General features: G+C 43.3%; 3 protein-coding genes across 3 annotated transcripts in view; 1 reads left to right on the top strand and 2 right to left on the bottom strand.

Annotated features, from left to right (window-relative positions):
• Positions 1-9,142, bottom strand: part of LOC106808595 (potassium voltage-gated channel subfamily KQT member 1-like) — a 48,369-nt gene extending 39,227 nt beyond the window's left edge. Inside the window, exon 1 of the mRNA XM_014811370.1 lies at positions 8,821-9,142. Within this exon, the coding sequence (XP_014666856.1) occupies positions 8,821-8,822 (2 nt within the window). The 5' untranslated portion in view covers positions 8,823-9,142. The remainder of the gene's footprint in view (positions 1-8,820) is intronic.
• A 679-nt stretch (positions 9,143-9,821) lies between these two features.
• On the bottom strand, positions 9,822-15,063 carry LOC106808603 (transcription elongation factor A N-terminal and central domain-containing protein 2-like). Its single transcript, XM_014811378.1, has 4 exons — positions 14,862-15,063; positions 11,867-12,008; positions 10,872-11,065; positions 9,822-10,131 (listed from the first exon to the last, which is right to left on the bottom strand). Exons 1-4 carry the CDS (start codon positions 14,961-14,963, stop codon positions 9,949-9,951), a joined length of 621 nt encoding a protein of 206 aa, XP_014666864.1. The 5' UTR covers positions 14,964-15,063; the 3' UTR covers positions 9,822-9,948.
• Positions 15,064-15,406: 343 nt separating this feature from the next.
• Positions 15,407-20,384, top strand: part of LOC106808602 (IQ domain-containing protein G-like) — a 12,120-nt gene continuing 7,142 nt past the window's right edge. The window contains exons 1-7 of the mRNA XM_014811377.1: positions 15,407-15,752; positions 16,885-17,025; positions 17,309-17,376; positions 18,354-18,482; positions 18,947-19,079; positions 19,407-19,517; positions 19,865-19,939. Of these exons, the coding sequence (XP_014666863.1) occupies positions 15,570-15,752; positions 16,885-17,025; positions 17,309-17,376; positions 18,354-18,482; positions 18,947-19,079; positions 19,407-19,517; positions 19,865-19,939 (840 nt within the window). The 5' untranslated portion in view covers positions 15,407-15,569. The remainder of the gene's footprint in view (positions 15,753-16,884; positions 17,026-17,308; positions 17,377-18,353; positions 18,483-18,946; positions 19,080-19,406; positions 19,518-19,864; positions 19,940-20,384) is intronic.

Genomic DNA, 20,384 nt, shown 5'->3' with positions numbered 1-20,384 from the left:
CTACGTAGTTTGGAGGTGTAAATTATCTTGGATCAGCTGCACGTACGCATGAGAAGCTATATCTAAAATATACGTTGAGATCAAAGCTAGCTCTTTTCAGAACTCTATATTTGCGGGCTCTGAGTTGCGCGCGAGAACCAAATTAAAAATAGAAGTCAACATTTAGAACGCTATGAAAGTATAATCTAGTAATCGGACATGATAAACCTTCAACTTTGCTACGCTTGGATTCCTGTTTATTCATTTATTCCTTTCGGAGTTTGTTGCTGTAGCGTGCGAGAGCGCAAAGTGATATGCAAACGGGTTCTTCTACATTCGAAACGTGAAGCTAACGCGAAGAATTGACGGGGTTCTAGCCGTAGTCATATAGTCGCCTCAGTCATCAAGTATCCGAACCGACAACGACGGCATTTTTCAAGTGATTTTAACTGCTATTACCCGCGTAAACTACATCACTCAATAAAGTGATTTATTGGATCCGTTGTTCTTCAAAATATGTTGTACGTACGTGTCTCGTATCCTTATTTTGACGTGTCCCATCTGTCGACAAATCAGTGAAGATTCGATCATGTAATCGGTGCTCATAATGGATGCCAAGCTAACCCTAAAGCAAATCAATGTTTCTAACCCGAATTTTCTACGCAATTCATACGCATTGAAGCATTCAAGGGATGAGCAAAAATTTTGGATTTACGTATGCAATTTATGCTTTGAGCAACCGCGCGTAAACCGTAAACGAGGAATTGCGTCGCTTGCGATTGTTACGTTTCAAGATATATGGCATACGTTCTTATAGCACCTCCGGGAATTGTACCTTCTTCGAAGCCCTTGATATCTGACGGGACTAAAGGAACAAGGCAATCTATCTGCGACAATTCTATGCGGCAAGATGCACGCTACCGCAGTAAAACAGTCGAAGAGCGATGGTGAACGTATATATCTTTGACAGTCCCAACGTTCTGGCATGTATACATCTGTGTCCGCGCAAAGCTTTATATTCGGCAGGCTGAGGAACACGCGTTGTAATGTACGCCACCATGACAACACGACATCGGACGCATCTTGCTGCTTGTTTGTTGCTCCTGAATCAAGGAGGCAGCACTAGCGTTCGATAGAGCGAGACGAGAGAGGTTAAACGCGCTGCTCGTGAAACGTGGCTGTGCTGCTGCTGCTGCTGCTGCGTTGGCCCCGTTCGTCGACGTGTTCGCATTTGTTATAGACGCGATGTTAGATTTTATTTCAGCGTTTTTCAACGCCCATGGTTAAAACTAACGCAACTAACCGTTTTCCAATCAAGGCCGCATTCGCACCAGCGCGTAATTACTGCCGGAGGAGCTAGGGGGTTAATTACACCGTGGCTGGGTTAAATGAAGCTGGTGGGGTCGTAACAATACGACGTATTTATGCGGTTTGCTGAGTGTATGAACGGTCGCAGCTCGTATGTCAGGGGTAGCCAAAAGTCGTACTGACGGCCTACGATTTCTCCGTGGTGTATTAATGCTACCATTTAGTAAAGCCTATATATGTACTCCGTTTGGCGGAACACCTTCTACGCAATCTCTGGACTCGTACCTCCACCTCCCGCCCCCGCGCTGTCTCTGTTTCTATCCTGCTCCCGTTATTTCTCTATCGCTCTTTTTCTCTCTCGCTCTTTTCCTCTCTCGCTCTTCCGTCTTCGCGATTTCTCCTTCACGCCCTTTTTCGCTTTCGCCATCTCTCGCGTACGCTTACTCGGTGTGGTTCTTATTATATCCCTCTCTTTCTTTTCTTCTCCTATTTCTTTCTCTTTCTTTTCTTTTCCTATTTCTTTTTCTCTCTCTCCCATCTCGTTCACTAGCTCTCTATCTTGCCCTCGCGCGTTGTCTCGTTTCTCCCTTTCTTTGTCGTCGCCCTTGCCCTTCTTGCACTCTATCTCGCTCTCGTTTTAAAAATCCAATTCTCTCTCCCCGTGGGCGCTCTCTTTCGCTTGCATCTACTCTTCAACTTGCTCGAGATCACCTTTGTATCCTTTTCGACCTCTCTCTTTTTCTCACTCTCGCTTTTTTGCTCTCTCTCTCTCTCTCTTTCTCTCTCTCTCTATCTATCTCTCGCTCTCTCGTTCTCTCTCAATCTCTCTCGCGATCTCGTTCTCTCTATCTCTATCTCGTAATCGTGATTTCGCCCTTGTTTTCTTTATTAATATTTAACAATTCTCTTTTATCCTCTTATTTTTTAACATTATTTGACGTCTTTGTTTCTGTTTTTCTCCTTTGCTGACTTTTGACAGAAAATCCACAGTAGCTAGACTCGAAGAATCTCCCAACAAGCCAATAGCAAATATCATAGTTTAATTTAAATTACAGAAATAGAGTTTGTGAAGTCGTAAAAGGGGAATTGGACATTTGCAATTAAAACCAGTAACATTCGGTGTACACTGCCACGAACGACAGAGAAGCCGCAAATGACATTCTACAAGCGTAATCTGGCTACATATGAAAATCAAACGCATGATTTCATCAAGATTAGGTAATTTCATTATCTCTTCTTCCCCGATACCACCCTTATCTGTGTTACTAGACGAAAAATTTTATACTTCAAACATTGCCCTCGCATTACGACGAAATGCATATCATATGCACAATGTTACGTTGTGCAGTTACAACGTAAAGCAACAGACATTGGGAAGTTCGACTGTCACGACTACCAGTGTGACAGTTGTATCGAACATTATGAGCATATGATTATTATAAGTGAAGATGCAAAATACTGGATTCAACTGGCACGCAAGCCATACGCAAAAAAACCTATATATTCGTGTTACAATACATTGCAATGATACATGCGTACCGCGGTGATGGTATGTTATCCACCGCTACCACAGAGGAAATTTAGCAGAAAAAACCACCTCCTGAAATTGGTAATTGAGAAGCGACTCGAACAACATGTAGCAAAAAGTGTTGCGCACGCACGCGCACATGCACTCACATACACACGCGCGCACACACACACATATGCACACACACGCACGCGCGCGCCCACACACACACACAACACACCACACACACACACACACACACACACACACTACATCACAACACACACACATGAGTACGCCCACACACACACACACACACACACACACACACACACACACCACACACACACACACTACACACACACATCACACACACACACACACACGTTATACAATACACGCCACATAAACCAAAATTTCCTACACACGTATTTAACGCGTGCGCGATCCCAACCATATCAATAGTCTTGTTATCATTTTAAACTAATTCAAATTAATTAGCGCCTGTTATAATTCAGCGGTATCAGGCGAGTAATAGTCAACTTGCTACGTGATCATCAACTTCTAATTTTTGGTGCTTCCACGTTATATAATGTTACTGAATATTCATGTCTATATATATTGTTGTTGCATGGCATAGAACTTTTGAATTTTGCATGCGAATTATGTATGTTTTGTCTATAATTTTCTATAACTAACATATCGTATATCAGATTCTTTCAAAGTTATTGAATTTCTGAAATTTTTTCCTCATAATTTAATTCAAACGACCACCGTCATTGGACGGAGTCGTGCTACATAGCAAATCGCCCACATTCGATACTTTAATCTTCCGTATATAGTTTCCGGGGTTAGTACCAGCAAATGCAATATTGCAATTATGCTTCTCTGATGAACAACTAGGGACGACGCACACATAAGATGCTATCAAGCTAAGATAAGGCAGCGCGTCTGAAAACACGACGAGTGTTTCCGGGCGAATCAAAGATGTTGTCGGATAACCTGGTAAGCGGTTGTCTTTCATTCCTCACGTCTACCGATGAGTTTTACAACTGGAATGGTGCGACCTTTGGGAACGCTGGTCCGCTGCTTGTTCCGCAAAACTCGCGCCGCAGCATGGCCATAAGGACACAACGGTAAATGATACACGTTCACGAATCGGCGTGGTCGACTGCTCGTCCGTACGTGCGTTCGTTTCGTTTAGCTCCGGACAACGACTGCCTGTGGATCTCACGCTGTGTAACCATCAGACATATTATATCTCTCTTTCACCTCTCTTTCTCTCTCACACACACACCACGCGCGCGCGCCATTCACACGCACTACACGCACACACACACATCACACGCACTACACACAGACTAAGCACGCCCACGCACGACACACATCACACACACAACACACACACACACGACACTACACACACACACACATCAGATCTACGCACGCCTCACACCCACACACACACCAGACTAGGCACGCCCACACACGACTACACTCACAACACAACACACACACACCACACACACTACACTACACACACACGAGACACAACAAGCACTCCCACATCATAGCACGCGCGACAACACATCACACATACACACACACCACACTCACGTACACGTACCTGTATCGCACTGCACGCACGCACCCACACATGCCACGCAAAGTAATACGCAGCGCACGCACGCACCCATTCACAATGCACCGCAAAAATACGCACGCACGCACGCACGCTACGCACACACAAACACAAGACGCTTACACGCACGTTATGCCACGCACACGCACCGTACGCATGCACGCACACGACGTCACGCGACGTCACACACACACACACTACACACACACACTACACACACACAGACAGTTAACGGCCCACACACACACGACACTTTCACACACACACACAACACCCACCAAAAACCCCGCCCAAACCCTAAAAACCCCCGCACACACTACACACAACACACATCACATCACGTACATCAAACACGGTACTTAACCAGAAAAAATCCCTACACACGGTATATACGCGTGCGCGATCCCAACCCTATCAATAGCTTGTATCACTTTAAACTATCAAATTAATTAGGCGCTGTGATATCAGACGATCACGGTTATATCAATGGCTACGTGGATCATCAACTTCTAATTTTTCGCTTCCGTATTTACGTTAAATAATGTTACTAATATGTTAGATGCCATTAAGAACTTTAATTTTTGAATTACGAATATGTATTTTGTTTTTTTTCTATATCTAACTATCGTATATCAGATCGTCAAATGGATATTGAATTTGAAAAATCTTTTACGGACTTTAGAAGTTTTCCTCATATTTTTAATTCAACGACACGTCATGTACGAGTCGTGCTACATAGCAAATTCGCGACATCGAATACTTTAATCTCCTATATGTTTACGATTTTACCAGCGAATTGCATATATTCTGCAATATGTTCTCTATGGAACCAACAGGAACGACACACACATAAGCTGCTAATCAAGCTAAGATAACGAGCGCACTGAAAACACGACAGTGTTTTCGCGAGAGTCATAGATGCTGTCGATAACGATGAAGCGTGTTTATTTCATTCCTACGTTATCGCATGGCTATACAACTCGAATGGTAGCGACTTGAGATACGCTCGCTGCTTGCTCGCAAAACTTCCGGCGGCGACCCATGGCATTAGGAACAACGCGTGTAATATATACACGTTCACAAGACTGGCTCCGCCGGTTACTCCCGGTTGGTCGACTCGGCTCCGCTCCGGCGCGGCGCTCCCCCGCGGCGCGCCCTCGTGGTGCGGTTCTTGTCGTGTTAGGGGACCGCGACAACGAGGCTGCTGCTTAGATCATGTGTGGAACCGATAGACATATGTATATTCTCCTTTCACCTTGCTCTCGTGTCTCACTACCACATGCACTATCGCGCGACACACATGCACATCACACATACCACACATCGACACACACACACCTACGGACACACACACGAGCACACAACAGTACACACATACACACACACACTTACGCACGCACGCACGGACGACGCACGTACGCACGCACACGACGTACGCACGCAACCCACACATTGCACGCACTTCAAGATACGGCCACGCACGCACGCACGCACGCACCGCACGCACGACAGCGCACACGCACTGTTACGCTACGCACGCACACGCACGTACGCACGCACGCACACGCACAGTACGCACGCTACCCACATCATGCACGCACAAGCACGCACGCAAGCCATGCACGCATTGCCACACGCACACACACACACACACCACACACCACACACACACACACACAACACACACACACAACAAAACACGCACAGGCGGCAGGCGAAAGCGCGCCGCACCCATACTAGACCTGACATGACGGAGGTTGAAGTTAGACCCACACGCATTGCTTACCACAACAGCACAATGGCATACGGAACACATGGCACGACGACTCGTAAGAAAGGTGCGCGCTGACGGCACAGCACGCACACGTGACATCGCACACACCCTCGCGTTCTCTCTTTCTCAACATACACACAAAGATAAGCAAAGCGCACGCACGCGGTATACGCGTGCACGAGACATCACACTCCCGAGTTCTGCTACACCGCGCACACAATTGTACGATAGTTGCGACCCAGCGGCGCACCACACGTACGCGACGGGTGTGGTGAGTGGGTGTGGGCTGAGTTGTGGGGGGCCTGCGAATTAGCGTTATGTGTTCTTGACATTTAGAAGACGTGTTCAAGACATATTATGTTGGCGACGTGTGTTTAATAATTACGTTCTCCGTGACCATGCTATCTGATCCTGGGAGGCGGGTTTCACGAGGGGTTGGCAGGGCTGGATGTGCGATTTTTTAGACTATACTGCTTACATTTAACCCCGCCTGCTTGTCAGCCGGTATTGTGTCTCTAGGCTACTGTAGCGTATCGTGTAATCCGTTAGCTGTAACACTAGTCTATAGTGCCTTAGGGCTAGCCGGTTGTGCTTACCTGGCGGGGGGGGGGCGATATATTGTAGGCCATCGCGAAACTGCGTTATGCGGTGAATGTGGGCATTTGGCCACGCCAGCGGTATGTTTTAAGAGGTACAGGTTTTCCGTTGTGGTCAGTATATCAAGGCTGGAGACGCGGTGCGCCTGCTCCACATGATCTACTATTCTATTCTCTACGCGCATCTTTCTCCTTCCGTCACTGCGGGCTACCCACCTCGGTCTACCTTTACAAGTGGTTAGCTAGCCTTCACCTCTATCTCACGTAGCTACCGTTGACTATCCACCACGGCATATACCTTCCCTCACCACTCTTACGGTCACGTGCGGCTCAACCCTAAACTCGTCCACTCTCATCCGCGCACCACCTTACCCCTGCTCCGCTTCACGTTTATCTCATCTATTCTATCCACATGGTCTCCTACCAAACGCCTCCATACTCTACCTATCCATGTATCTCTGCCTGTCTCCATCAATTCGATCCTGCAGGCTCACCTATACCTCATTCTACCTATTCACGTTACCTGCCTGCGTCCGCATCCATTCATCTGCAAAGCCCTTACCAGCAGCCCTTCCATTACCATTCCAGCGTAACCTTGCCTGCTTCCCCATCATTCTTATCGCAGGCCTGACCAACCCTCATCTACTCTATCACGTTACCGTCTGCTGCCTCCCATTATGATTCTTCCGCCAACGCAAGCCTCCCAACCTCCCATTCTATTCTTTATCCACGTAGCCTTCGCCTGTCTCCCATCTCATTTCTATCCGCATTAGGACTATCAATCTCCCCATCTACCATTATCAACGCTTGTATACCTGCCTGCTCCATCGACTTGCTACTCGCAGTGGTTACCAGCCACTCATCATACCCTACCCAGCCGTACTGTGCCTGCTCCCATCATTTCTACACCGCAGGCTTCACCACTACTCACCTACTACCCACGTACCTGCCTGCTCCCATATTCCTTATCCGCAGGTCTTACCACACTCATCCTATTCTACCCTAGCTACCTGCCTGCTCCCATCATCTCTCCGCAGGGCTTACCACACTCACCTACCGTAGCCCAGCGTTACCTGCGCCTGCTTGCCAATCCATTCTACCCGCAGGCTCATACCGACCACTCATCTACGCCTACCCCACGTACCTGTCTGTTCCCATCATTCTATCTGCAGGCCTACCAACCCTCATCTACCTATCCACGTACCTGTCTGTTCCCATCATTCTATCCGCAGGCCTACCAACCCTCATCTACCTATCCACGTACCTGTCTGTTCCCATCATTCTATCTGCAGGCCTATACCAACCCTCATCTACCTATCCACGTACCTGCCTGCTCCCATCATTCTATCCGCAGGCCTACCAACCCTCATCTACCTATCCACGTACCTGCCTGCTCCCATCATTCTATCCACATGCCTACCAACCCTCATCTACCTATCCACGACGTACCTGCCTGCTCCCATCATTCTATCTGGAGGCCTACCAACCCTCATCTACCTATCCACGTACCTGCCTGCTCCCATTATTCGATCCGCGGGTATGCCTACCTCTGCATCGGTCCACGTTCCTACCTAATATTTCATCGATGAACTTATCCACAGTATCTCCTTAAAACCACTCGGTCGTCCATCGGCATCTTTCCTCACCACGCAGAATCGAATTGGTCACTTAGAACGACGACGATACGCGTGCGGTGTTTGCTTCCGTTATTCACTCGCTCCAAATGTATATGCAGAAGTCGCAGGGGTGTAAACGTGCATAGCACAGACGCGCGCAAAGCAGCAGTGCTTTCGATGGCCGGGAACGCTCAAGCGAGTGTAACGTATAGTCGCGCAAACGAATTCGCCATGCGACACGCCATCACGATTTCGCCATCACGTTTCGCCATCACGTTTCGCCATCACGATTTCGCCATTAGCCATGCATGATAGGTATATCTCGCATGAAAAACATGTGAGAACTGGGGAAAACGCGTATCGCGCGTAGCTTGGGGACGCAGCGGCGATTTACTTACATAAAGACACTTCTGCTCAGTTGCGTGTCGGCGCCTCCATCATCGAAACGGGCACGACTTGCTGCAGGCGTCTTTCGTAGCGTGACTGCAGTTGTCTTCTACCGCAGGTCGGGTTCTTGCAATAATTAACACGTGCGCGCGCGAGAATCAGAAACGTCTGCGTTAGCCAACGATCAGCTTGAATCTCCACGGAAAGCGAGGACTAGAAGGAACACGTTGTACTTCCACGGAATGTATAAGCGAGAGAAGACTCCCAGAGGGTATGAGCTTCGCTTTGTAGTTCGCGGCGGGCGCACGCAGCGAGAGCTCTCGCACCTGCTGCTAATCAGCCGTATAAACGTACCTGTTGACAGCCAACTGCACGCGCAATCAGGTAATGTGATGCTGCGTTTGGGGAGCGCCATCTGTTGGCGAATAGTGACACATTTGTGTACAAACATTACGTACTCCTGTCTGTTGGAGGTTTAAGCCAACAAAGGGTGGAAGTAGTGCTAATTACATACTGAACTTTGAACACCAGAACGTAACAACGTGGCCTGTTTGAGTGGGCTAATTACACCAATGTCAACATGTGGCACAGCAATAATAGAACCAGAGGAATTTACCTTCAATATATGATTACAGTGGCTGAACCATATTACGGATACATAGCTGGACTCTCGCCGCATTTCATTAGTCACAGAAGCAATTTTTAAAGTGTGTTACAAAAAATTAGTGCCGATTGTAGTCTTAGTGCTATGGGAAAACACTTGAAACCAACAGGTCGGGTCAGAAAGAAAATATGGGTTGGAAAGTGTGTGGTGTAATTGTGAAACGTCATGCTATTACAAAATATCTCTAACAAAGCACGTTTTCAAATAATTTCTAATAATCATCTCAAAAATATCAATCACTTCTGACTTTTCTTTGGCAGTGTGCTCTTTTTTTTTTTATTCCTGTGAGAAATAAGCATTTTGTAAGCAATTTTATTTTAACTAGCCAATAAGCAATAACAACATGCGTAAAAATATAATAAATCTATTCATTTTCAATATATACAGTTACAAAAATAAAAAAGCCTACATGCATAGGCAGGCAAGAACATTTCGTCATAAAATCCGATCAAGTCATTAACGAGATTTGAATGCCTCAGTGCCTGCTGCTAGACAGAAGGGATGAGATGTTCCCAAGCCGAACACTTTCGGCAGTAGCATCTTCCGCTCGAAGTCTGAACACCAGCTTCCGTATCGTCCTCCTGTAGCTGCTGTTGAGGATTCTGTGACTCTGGTGATACACCTCTCGCTCTATACTTTCCACGATCAGACTAGTCTCCTGTAATAGGTAAAACTATTGTCATTATTCCTCTACATCTCTCCTCTCTTTCTTGCAATTCTGCTCCCCTTTCCTTAATTGTCTTTCTTCATATTGCTCTGCCTCTAATGCTCGTTTTCTATTGCACTCTCTCGTGAGCTTTTCCATCTTTACTTTCGTTCACTCCCACCCTTTCGATTCTATGTCATTCGCTCAGTTTCACCCTAGTTTCCTCACCACTATTATTTATTCCTATTATTATTTATTATTATTATTATTATTTTATTCCTCACCACTATATTATTTTATTATTATAATTATTATTATTTTATTATTATAATTATTATTATTATAATTTATTATAATTTATTATTATAATTATTATTATTTTATTATTATAATTATTATTATTTTATTCCTCACCACTATGCTATTCCTCTAGACCATATTCATTCTCATGCCTCCAACTTCACAGGCCAGCAACTCCCAGTGTAGTACAATGAGCATCCCCTATAGCAAAAGGCTCCCCCCCCCCCCGCTTATTGCACATGTGCAATAATGTTCAAATCCCCATGCATCACGCGCAATGCGCCTTGTTAGACATGTCCAGCCCCATGCGCAATGTAGAGCGTGTGGGGCATTTGCCGTAGGGGGATGCATACTGTGCTACAGCAACACTACACTGGCGTTAGCCGTGTATCGACCATTGCTCCAAACGCATCAAAGATTCTCCAGCTAAGTGATAAACGGGATAAACGCACCACAATTGCAAGTGCTTCTGCTATGAGCTTTCTGGCGGATTGCCGTAAGCACTCCGTCTTCGCATCACTTCTGACTTCAATCATAGGCAGGCTTCGACGCTCCCTGATAAATGATTTCCACGATGCACAGATGTCGCGAGCAAGGATGGCCACCTGGGGGTCACTATGATTACTAAGCCTACGCACGGAACGTCCTGTACAGTAGAGAGATGATGCAATTAGACACACAGTGGCATGCAGAATAACTCTGCAAAAAACATTTAAAAATGGGATTTCATAATAAATTGTCAGTAGTAAACACTATGTGACTGTTATGCGAATCACTATATTATTAAACTACACCACCTAGTAGTTCTGTATGTAATTCATCAGGAATTAAAAGATCTCTAGATTTGTGGAAGTAATTCATACCAAAAGTGCAAAAGGATAAACAACAGTAAAATGAACCAACAAAACAGTGCTGTTTTTTTCACTCTGCTTGTATACCAAATATCTTGCTAGTCATTTTTTATTGAAACTTACGCACTTAGCACTTTTGCACTTAGACACACCGTATAAAACCATTCCTTTTTGAAACAGGTAAAAACTAGTAAAAAACGAACAAGATTGACTCATGCAGGTAGCAAATTTTATTCCAATCCGTCATTATACCTGGGAGATGATTATTGGACCTACAACTTATCAATGCTGATTATTGTTGAGAATTGACATGGCCAAAAATTTTTTGCCCCAACAATGCCAAAAATGTCAATGCTCATTATACAATAAAACATTCTAGGAGTCGGCCACCGCTGTCCGCAGAAGAAATGCTAATGATACCAATTATGGCAACAATCCACATGAACATCGCAACCTTGTTCTCATAACAATTATCTCCAGTGATAGATTACAGTAAAACAGGGCTTTACTATGCAGATGGGTGAAACATATCTTCATCATGCACCAATTTCGAATAGATTTACATAATTTGTAACTTATCATGTACATATGCTCACCGATCTTAATTTCTTGTAGAACCTTGACTGACGGTTGCTTGCCAGAAATTTCATGTAGAGCTGATAGTAATACCTCTGTAGCTTGATTGTTCAACTCCAGTTGTGCTTTCAGCCTCAACACATCTTCAACTACGACAACACCCTAAAACATGCAAGAAAAAATTCCGTAAACCAGTGTACACATTTAATAAGGCTCGTGAATCTTTCATATTTTAAGCCGTTACTAACACAGTAAAAGTGATTACGTCACCATAAATAATAAAAGTTTTTAAAAAAAATCCACTTTTTCACAAAATGTAAATAATTCTGTTCACTTTTTATGTGTAAATTGCTGCATTATACTTCCTATTTTGCTATATTGTTCGATGTAAACATACACTCATTACTCATACATAGCCCATAGCAAGCAATTAATATCAGGATCGCAATAACAATAACAAATCGTCCAGGTTTTTTGGATTTCTAACTAGTTGTGAAACAATCTTTCAGGTAAAAATTTGAAAGTCCTGTTAGTATTTACTTTTAATGTAAAAAAATGGCAACAAAAATTTTACAAATTTTACCATAGAAAATTCGTGACGTAGTCAATTTAATGTTCGTGGTCGTGCCGAATCATCACTATAGCTTTGTGCAGTGGCTAGTCAGGGTGATAGCCAGGAAAAAAAAATCAGGGAGTCTCACCATCTGTGCGAAGCGAGGATGCTGCGGGCGCGAAACGCCCTACCGAGGATTTTATTTTTATGCAGGGGTAAAATTGGGCCGCCCTCATGCCATCTCTATCAAATTTCATCAACTCATCCAAGAATAGCCCGTCCAAAAGATGGTTAGACGGGTCTCTGACTAACACACTGTGGCTAGTGCAGAACTGAACAGATGACAGATTTAAGCATAGGGGGGAAAGGTTAAAGGCTCACAATGCGCATCCAAACGCTAATTTCTCCAGTACTAGACTAGCAAGTACTTCGTGTCATGCATAATCACACTACCTTATGACAAAATAAACTCTAGTTGCTCCCATTTCACTGCGCGTTTGCTTAAAACCGACAAAAAAGAGGTGAGAAAACTGGCATTCTGGCGCAAACGCCGACTGTTTGCCAAACAAAATAGCCTCGAAGTGGTGACGTGACGTCACATGTTTTTATCTTTGCTGCGCCCGTACCGCTGTACCGCAGCACCACTGCACGGTTGCTTGGGGATTGGGGAAACTGTCAACAACATCGGAGAATTTCAACAACATTGGAGGTATTTTCAAAATACCTTTTATAAGACAACATGCAGTGAAATGGGAGGAACTAGAGTTTATTTTGTCATAAGGTAGTGTGATTATGCATGCCAAGAAGTATTTGCTAGTCTAGTACTGGAGTAATTAGCGTTTGGATGCGCATTGTGAGCCTTTAAAGGATTAGAAGAAAAGGAGAAAAACTACATTCTCTGCAGTTATAATACTGCACGGAAATGCCTACAAGCTTTTATATGCACGTCATTCTGCTCTCTGTGTCCTGTTGTGTTATAACCGACTGAACATTTGAGCAGAATGACCTCCTAAGGCCTAGTTGAGCTTCTTGTTTTAGCTATTTTAATTTTAGTTCATGACTTGGGCAGCCACATTTCTTGCAATATTTGAATGCTGCGTCTCTACGACACGCTTTCTCGTCAAATTCAGGTGACACCCATGGCCGAGAACATGATCTGGGTTAAATTATCATTTTATGATATATGAGTTTTTAATTCATTCACACAGTTCAAGTGTAAACATAGCTCAGAGCTATCGAACTAAGGCTGAATGTTGCTGTATTACGGCTGCTGCACCAACAGTGGTACGTTCATCCATGGGGGCTCCTCTCAGTACGTTTTGCTACAGACTGACAGAGTTACACCTCTCTTATAGACATTCCCTCATAAATACTAGGCTTGATGTCAAATTTTTCATATACACAGCGGAGTGGTCACTCATCATGCTTGGTCACTTCAGAACCAATCCTTAATTCATCCACAATTGTACTTGTAGCTAGAGTAGTTTCAGTGACAAGAGTCAATCTTGAGTGATTGCGCAGGAGCCTACACTGTTGAGTACGCGTGTTGTTAAAATAAGCCATATCGGAAAAGTCCCCGCTGCCATATTGAGATCAGATAAGAGGGGTGATAAGTTGCCTATATATAACAAAGTTAGGATAGGACTAGTCTAGTTTTTGATCTATAATTCTCTTCACTAACATCGTACCTCTAAATTCACAGGTGCATTTCTGTTTACACAAACATTTACAAATATGATTGTGGTCATTTGGGATCTTTTGCAATGTTTGTTAATGCAAAAACTAAAAACGCACGAGTGTAATCATGTACTTTCCTAAGCGCGCCTCGCCATTTTATACTCCGTACAGACTACGAATATGATATTGTATTAAACTAGAGCACGTCAGACGCTCACTAAATATTGCAGTGTGTACACGCTATGCCGCTCCAAATACGCGATGACCCGCTCCAAGTTAGCCCCGCAAATAAAGCAGGGCTAACTTAGTCCGGACCAAGTTATCCCGCTCTAAGCTGTGTCTGTACGCAATCCGGTGCCTAGCGCGTGCCAAGTTTCGCAATGCGCATGCGCATAGCCTTATTTAGGTCACGTAATTGTACGCTCGCTGTACCTCGCTGTCTGCGGGGTGACGTGGCAAGCAGGGAACTGAGCGGTGGGAGAACTGATGACTCATTTAAAGTAGGGTCAAATATGCAGTCTGTACGCTCCCACTCCTAGTTAATAGTGCGCGTCTGACTCGCGCTAAAATTCGTAGTCTGTACGGGGTACCGTATTATACCCCCTTTTTCTATGACCTAAATAACACAGCTGGACTTTCCGATATCACTTATACCAACGGCAACACAGCGTCAAAGCGTAGTACTAGTACTAGTAGTAGTAGTAGTACTAGTAGTAGTAGGCTAACTTGTGACACTGACACTGACACAGTGACAGGTCAGTTGTCACCGAGTTGTGTAGGCCTACCCTCAAGTCGTGAATCGTCATTTGCTTATATGTGGCCCTTTCCTTTGGCCTGCTAGCTTCTCCAGGTAGACTTCTTGGTAACCGGACGACAAACTTATCCATTGGTTATCTTAAAGAAATAAAGAATGTAAATTACTAAATATACTTGATTTGAATAACTCGTACTGGAATTTGGTAAAATGGGTTGAATGAAGTTGAGCCACCTACCGTCGCTGTTATTAACCATAAATTATCGAAAAAAATATCACGTTCAAATTGGCGAAATGATTACGTAAAATATTTCAGTAAAAAATTAGTTAAAAAATAAAACAGTACATGAGATGTATCATATTTGCAAATATTGTTTCCTAACCGTTCGTTAAAATATCTATATTTTTATTAAAAATATAGACGAACACGGTATTAACGTTGTCACTCCGTAAGTCGGGCAGCAGCATGTGAGGGAGCGGTAACAAGGACCGTGAAGTCAGTCTATATCACGGGTGGTGAACTATGTTACCTAGCAACAAGAACCGCATCGAAAATGTAAACAAAAACAAGTCTTTTCGAAAAGACTGACTGTTTGATAGTGTCAATGTCATTATAATACTACTTACTAGACATTCCTAGACATCAATAGTACACTGCTTTTGTAATAACATAGTGTAACATTTGAAAGTGAAGACGTGAAGCAATTTTGAATTTATATATTATATCAATATATGCAATATGGGGGTTGAAGTTGAACTCGATGACAACTCTTGCTCTCACTCTGAGACTTTGTTCATGAATGTTTTTACTGATAAAATAGCAACATGTACAGTATTGGAAGATTGCATTGATAAGCTCCATATTCTCGGCTCAATATTCTCAAGCGTTGGAGGACAAGGATGCCGAGTAAAGGCAGATAAGGTTACGGTTACTACTGCTGAGAGGGTCTATGTCCCCCGGGGTACTGCCGCCCGTGCCGGAACGTACCCTGGGTTAGACTTAGTGGGTACGGTCCGGTATACCGGAACGTACCCTGGTACTATCTAATATGCCGTACCGACGCCGTACCTCGCCTACTCCACTAACGAGTCTAGGTAGTCGCCTACGCCTACTCCTTAACCCTAACCCTAAGCCGAACCCAAACCCTAACCCTAATCCTAACCCTAATCCTAACCCTAACCATATCAAATAGTGACCAGGGTACGTTTTGGTATACCGGACCCTACCCAGGGTACGTTCCGGCAGTACCCTGGGGGACATAGACGTACCCTATGAGCGTTACTACTGTCCTGACACTGTGTCACTGTTATGTGACATGGGCCTAAATCATGATTAAGCCATGCATGCACCCATTCATTGGGAGCCTGATAAAGCAGGGGCCACTGAGTCTATTCTTCTGCTACTGCTACCCTTACTGCTAGTGCTAATACTACTGCTCATAGGGTCTATGTCCCCCAGGGTACTGCCAGAACGTACCCTGGTCACTATTTGATATGGTTAGGGTTAGGTTTAGGGTTTGGGTTTGGGTTAGGGTTAGGGAGTAGGCGTAGGCGACTCCCTAGACTCGTTAGTGGAGTAGGCGAGGTACGGTCCAGCATATTAGATAGTACCAGGGTACGTTACGGTATACCGGACCGTACCCAGGGTACGTTCCGGCAGTACCCCGGGGGACATAGACCCTCTCAGCAATACTACTGCCACTGTCGTCACGACACCCACCACTATACTCCTCTACTGACCGTGGTAGTTACGCAATTACTGAATTAGTTATACCTGTTTTTTTACACAAAATATAATCATGTGATCATCAATTGGCCTATCTGCTTGGTGTGATTGAGAGGAAGCTTTAATCGTTCATTGTTGGAATGGGATGTCCCTAATCAATTGATGCTTGGCATTGAAATATATGAAAATAGTCTGACAACAGTTTGAGATGCACTCACTCAGGGAAAAGCACACAAACTGCTCTAGCTTGACTGACCATGTAACAGTCTATATATTCTATTGATCACATATAATATAGCTTGGGTAACATAGTTCTTTTTTATCCTAGACATTTGCAAAGGAAGTTGAATCCATTTTTGAGGATCAAAGAGGATTAGAGAAAGAGTTCGAAAAAAGTGCTTGCAGTAGAAAGCAATTTACAAATGGCAATGGTGGTGAGACAGCGAAGACTCTAGGAAGAAGTAATATGGTAATATTATTGTTAGTAAGGTTATGGCCACATGCATGGGAAATCACACATCATGCAATAGCAGATAACTATAGTGCTTGTGTATCGAGAGTGGCTATATTATACAAATAATAATATTAAACTAATAGTAGTCAGTTAGTGGCAACAACATTAACAGTTATCAACTAACACAGATAGATAGGAGTACAGATCTATTCACATTATTCGAATAAAGGTAATATCCCACAGGTGCTTTTTGAAGTGAACTGAGGGCTGTTTGAATCAGTTGTTTATATTCTTTTAGGTTTTTAAAAGAGGTGTTCTACAAGGTCAACCGGCACAAGATAATATGGTGAAAATTCAAAAAGACAGGCAAGCTAAATTTAATCACATAGGCTTTAATTACTATAGTGTTAAGTAAAAAGCCCTTCTATAAACTTCTATAGACAATTTCTAGAAGAACCCATTCTACTGTTCTATCTAGACAATTTTATACCGGGTTTCCTGGTGCAGTTTCCAACACTTGTATGAACCACTGCACGTAACCAGGTGTTCAGTGTACAGCTAGAGCTGTAGCTTAAGGTGGAGTGAGGGACACATACATTTTAGCATTATTTTCATTCATTGGTAAATGTGTCCCTTGTATATACAGTCTGACCTCCTTTATCCGGCCATCCATTATCCGGAAATCTCTATTAACCGGCCGCGATCTCACAGTGTATGTCCTCTGTTTTTCATTCATTTCCACCTAAAAATCTCGCTCAAAACTCGCTCAAAGCTTGCTTAAAACTTGTGCGATGTACCAACCGTACGTGTGTTTGCGTGTGTGTGCGCGCGTGTGTGTGTGTTGTCCACTCATGTCCGCTATGCCTCAAAATTTGCCAAAATTTCTGTTTTAGTTCATTTTATTTCCATTTCATATAAACCATAAAACACGACAGTTTGTTACAAATAATCATAGCAACGTTTAAATACATTATCACATGCATAAACCCCACTGAACTGCATAGAAATGCTGTGTTTGAGCATAACTCTCACATCCGGCCAAATCCCATATCCGGATAGGTGCTGGTCCTGACTTGGCCGGATAAAGGAGGTCGGACTGTAATAAATAATTGAACACAATCATACCTTCAGCCCAACTTTATCTTGTGGTTTTAATATCAAAATCATTTCAAAAAGGTATTCTGAAGTCACATCTCGGATAAAATTGCAAAATTTTACCCTTCCAGGAAGTTGGTCAGGTTACAGCCCTTGTAAGGTGTGGTCGATTCACGATAGTATTAGTATCATGCCTGAATTATATATCAATCTGTACAATTAAATATTTTATCCTGTTCGTCATGCAGGGGCTTTATAGCAGAGGTCCTGGAGGGAACACGCAAAGAACTAGCTGAACACGAAAGCTTTAATTTCCTGCAACAGTCCATTAAAACCGAGATGCAGAGGAAGTCAGGATTTAACAAGACCGTTGCCAAGTAAGCATGAATAAAACTACATCCAATAATTCATACCCCTTTACTAAGAAAATATTAGGTGCTGTTACTTTGTTTTCACATGGGTCTCACTTGATAACATATCATAACATTATATCAGCACACAGTAGAGTACAGGGAAAAAAGCGAGATGGTATATACTGTGTTAGGAAAAGTATATGGGAAGTAGAGCATAACAACTAATGTGTGGGGGCATACAAGGGGCACATGACCCCACATTATGCTTATGCTGTCATTAGATACTTGTTTTCTTAGAACGTTTAAAACACTATTTTAAAACCTTAAAGAATTCAGAACAGTATCATATGCACCAACTTACACACATATCAAAGATGGAACTGGGACTTCTCCTAGACAGGTGCAGACTTCTATTTAACAAGCAATGCAGTAATTTCACTGCTTTTGCACATACGCAAAGACTATACTGAGGTATATGCTACTGGTAGGGAGGAAGAGACTAGGACAAAAACCAGAAGTTTGCAGAGGATGATAATCGAAACAAAGAACAGCAAAGAGACAGACATTCAGGACAGAAATGAGCTGATTGCTCACCTGAAGGACCAGATACAGGATACAAAGGTCTGTAGACCAGGTACTGTGATTTGCTAGAAGATGGCTCGCAATGACAAAAAAGCAATGAAACTATATTGGGCAGAATAGTGATTGCTTCTAGTTGTATATCAACTTGAACCTGCTTCATCATGAGTAATTTCACACTATCCATTGAGCTGTCATTCGTATTAATTAATATGATCTTCCATTATTTCCCCAGGTAACCTCATCAAGATGACTGAACGCTAACTTTTCACGGCACTGGATATGTTCTCAGTGAGACTCATTCAAGGTATTCATATCATCCAATGATTGATTTGTCATCAATGCCATAACACATAACTCTGTTACCAGGCAAGAACTAACATGGAGATGAAGTTTGTAAAGGGCATGACACAGAACAGTGTGACACAGACACAGCAGCTGTGTAGCAAGGGAGAGACCGAACTGCATCAGGAAATACAGGCGAGTGACTAACAATTGAGAAAGAATATGGCCGACAGGAAACTAATAAGGAAATCAATTAATAACAAATCAATTAATTACTAATTTAAGGAAAGAAGTCATCAAATAAGGTACCTCTGGTGTACGTCTAGATGGTTGAACACCCATATTTTCTTTTCTTTATTGCGCTACTCTTTGGCAATTCATGGTGAACGTCCCACATTAATACAGTGTCTTTGCCAGATTCCCAATTACATTCCTGAACCACGTTTCGTTGAATGAATGAAAGTAAGTATGCACATGAAGTACCAACTGATATTGCATTATATATTTCTGAGTTATATCTGTATACCATTATGTTTATTTAGAGGCTGCGACAGGAACTGGACGAGGAATGCAGAGTTAATATGGAGACAGAAGGATATCTCAGAACACATTTACAGGTACTCGATGACCGTGCAGGCAGCAAGCCACGAATGCTAAATGCGCAATTAACTAACCGCTATTTTCCTTACGTCATAAAAGGGTTCCCACTGGTCATCAAATCCCCCGTGTAATAATTAACATGTCAATGTCAATGGCTATGTATTACCTTCAGTGGTTCTTACTTAAAGGAACAGTAGCTTCTAGGTTCTAGGGTTATTTTCAGCTAATTTAGGTTATAATTGCACTACATAAAAAGTTTCATGGTTCAATCACTATTAGAAATATTTAAAAAAAATGTTTTAAAACTAACGACTACAGTTTGATTACAACGACGGTGGCGCCACTCAAAGCGCACGATCTGAGAAGTTGCGCAAAACCATTTTCCAGCCAAGGGCTACAGACCGAGGGTATTTCTTATTTATTCATTTAAAAGCAAAAGGATTGTAATATCTTATAAACGAC

This window comes from Priapulus caudatus, unplaced genomic scaffold, assembly GCF_000485595.1.
Source record: "Priapulus caudatus unplaced genomic scaffold, Priapulus_caudatus-5.0.1 Scaffold289, whole genome shotgun sequence".
In the NCBI taxonomy this organism is placed as follows: domain Eukaryota; kingdom Metazoa; phylum Priapulida; class Priapulimorpha; order Priapulimorphida; family Priapulidae; genus Priapulus; species Priapulus caudatus.
The sequence above is the reverse complement of the archived record's forward strand: the minus strand, read 5'-3'. Positions and strand labels throughout refer to the sequence as shown.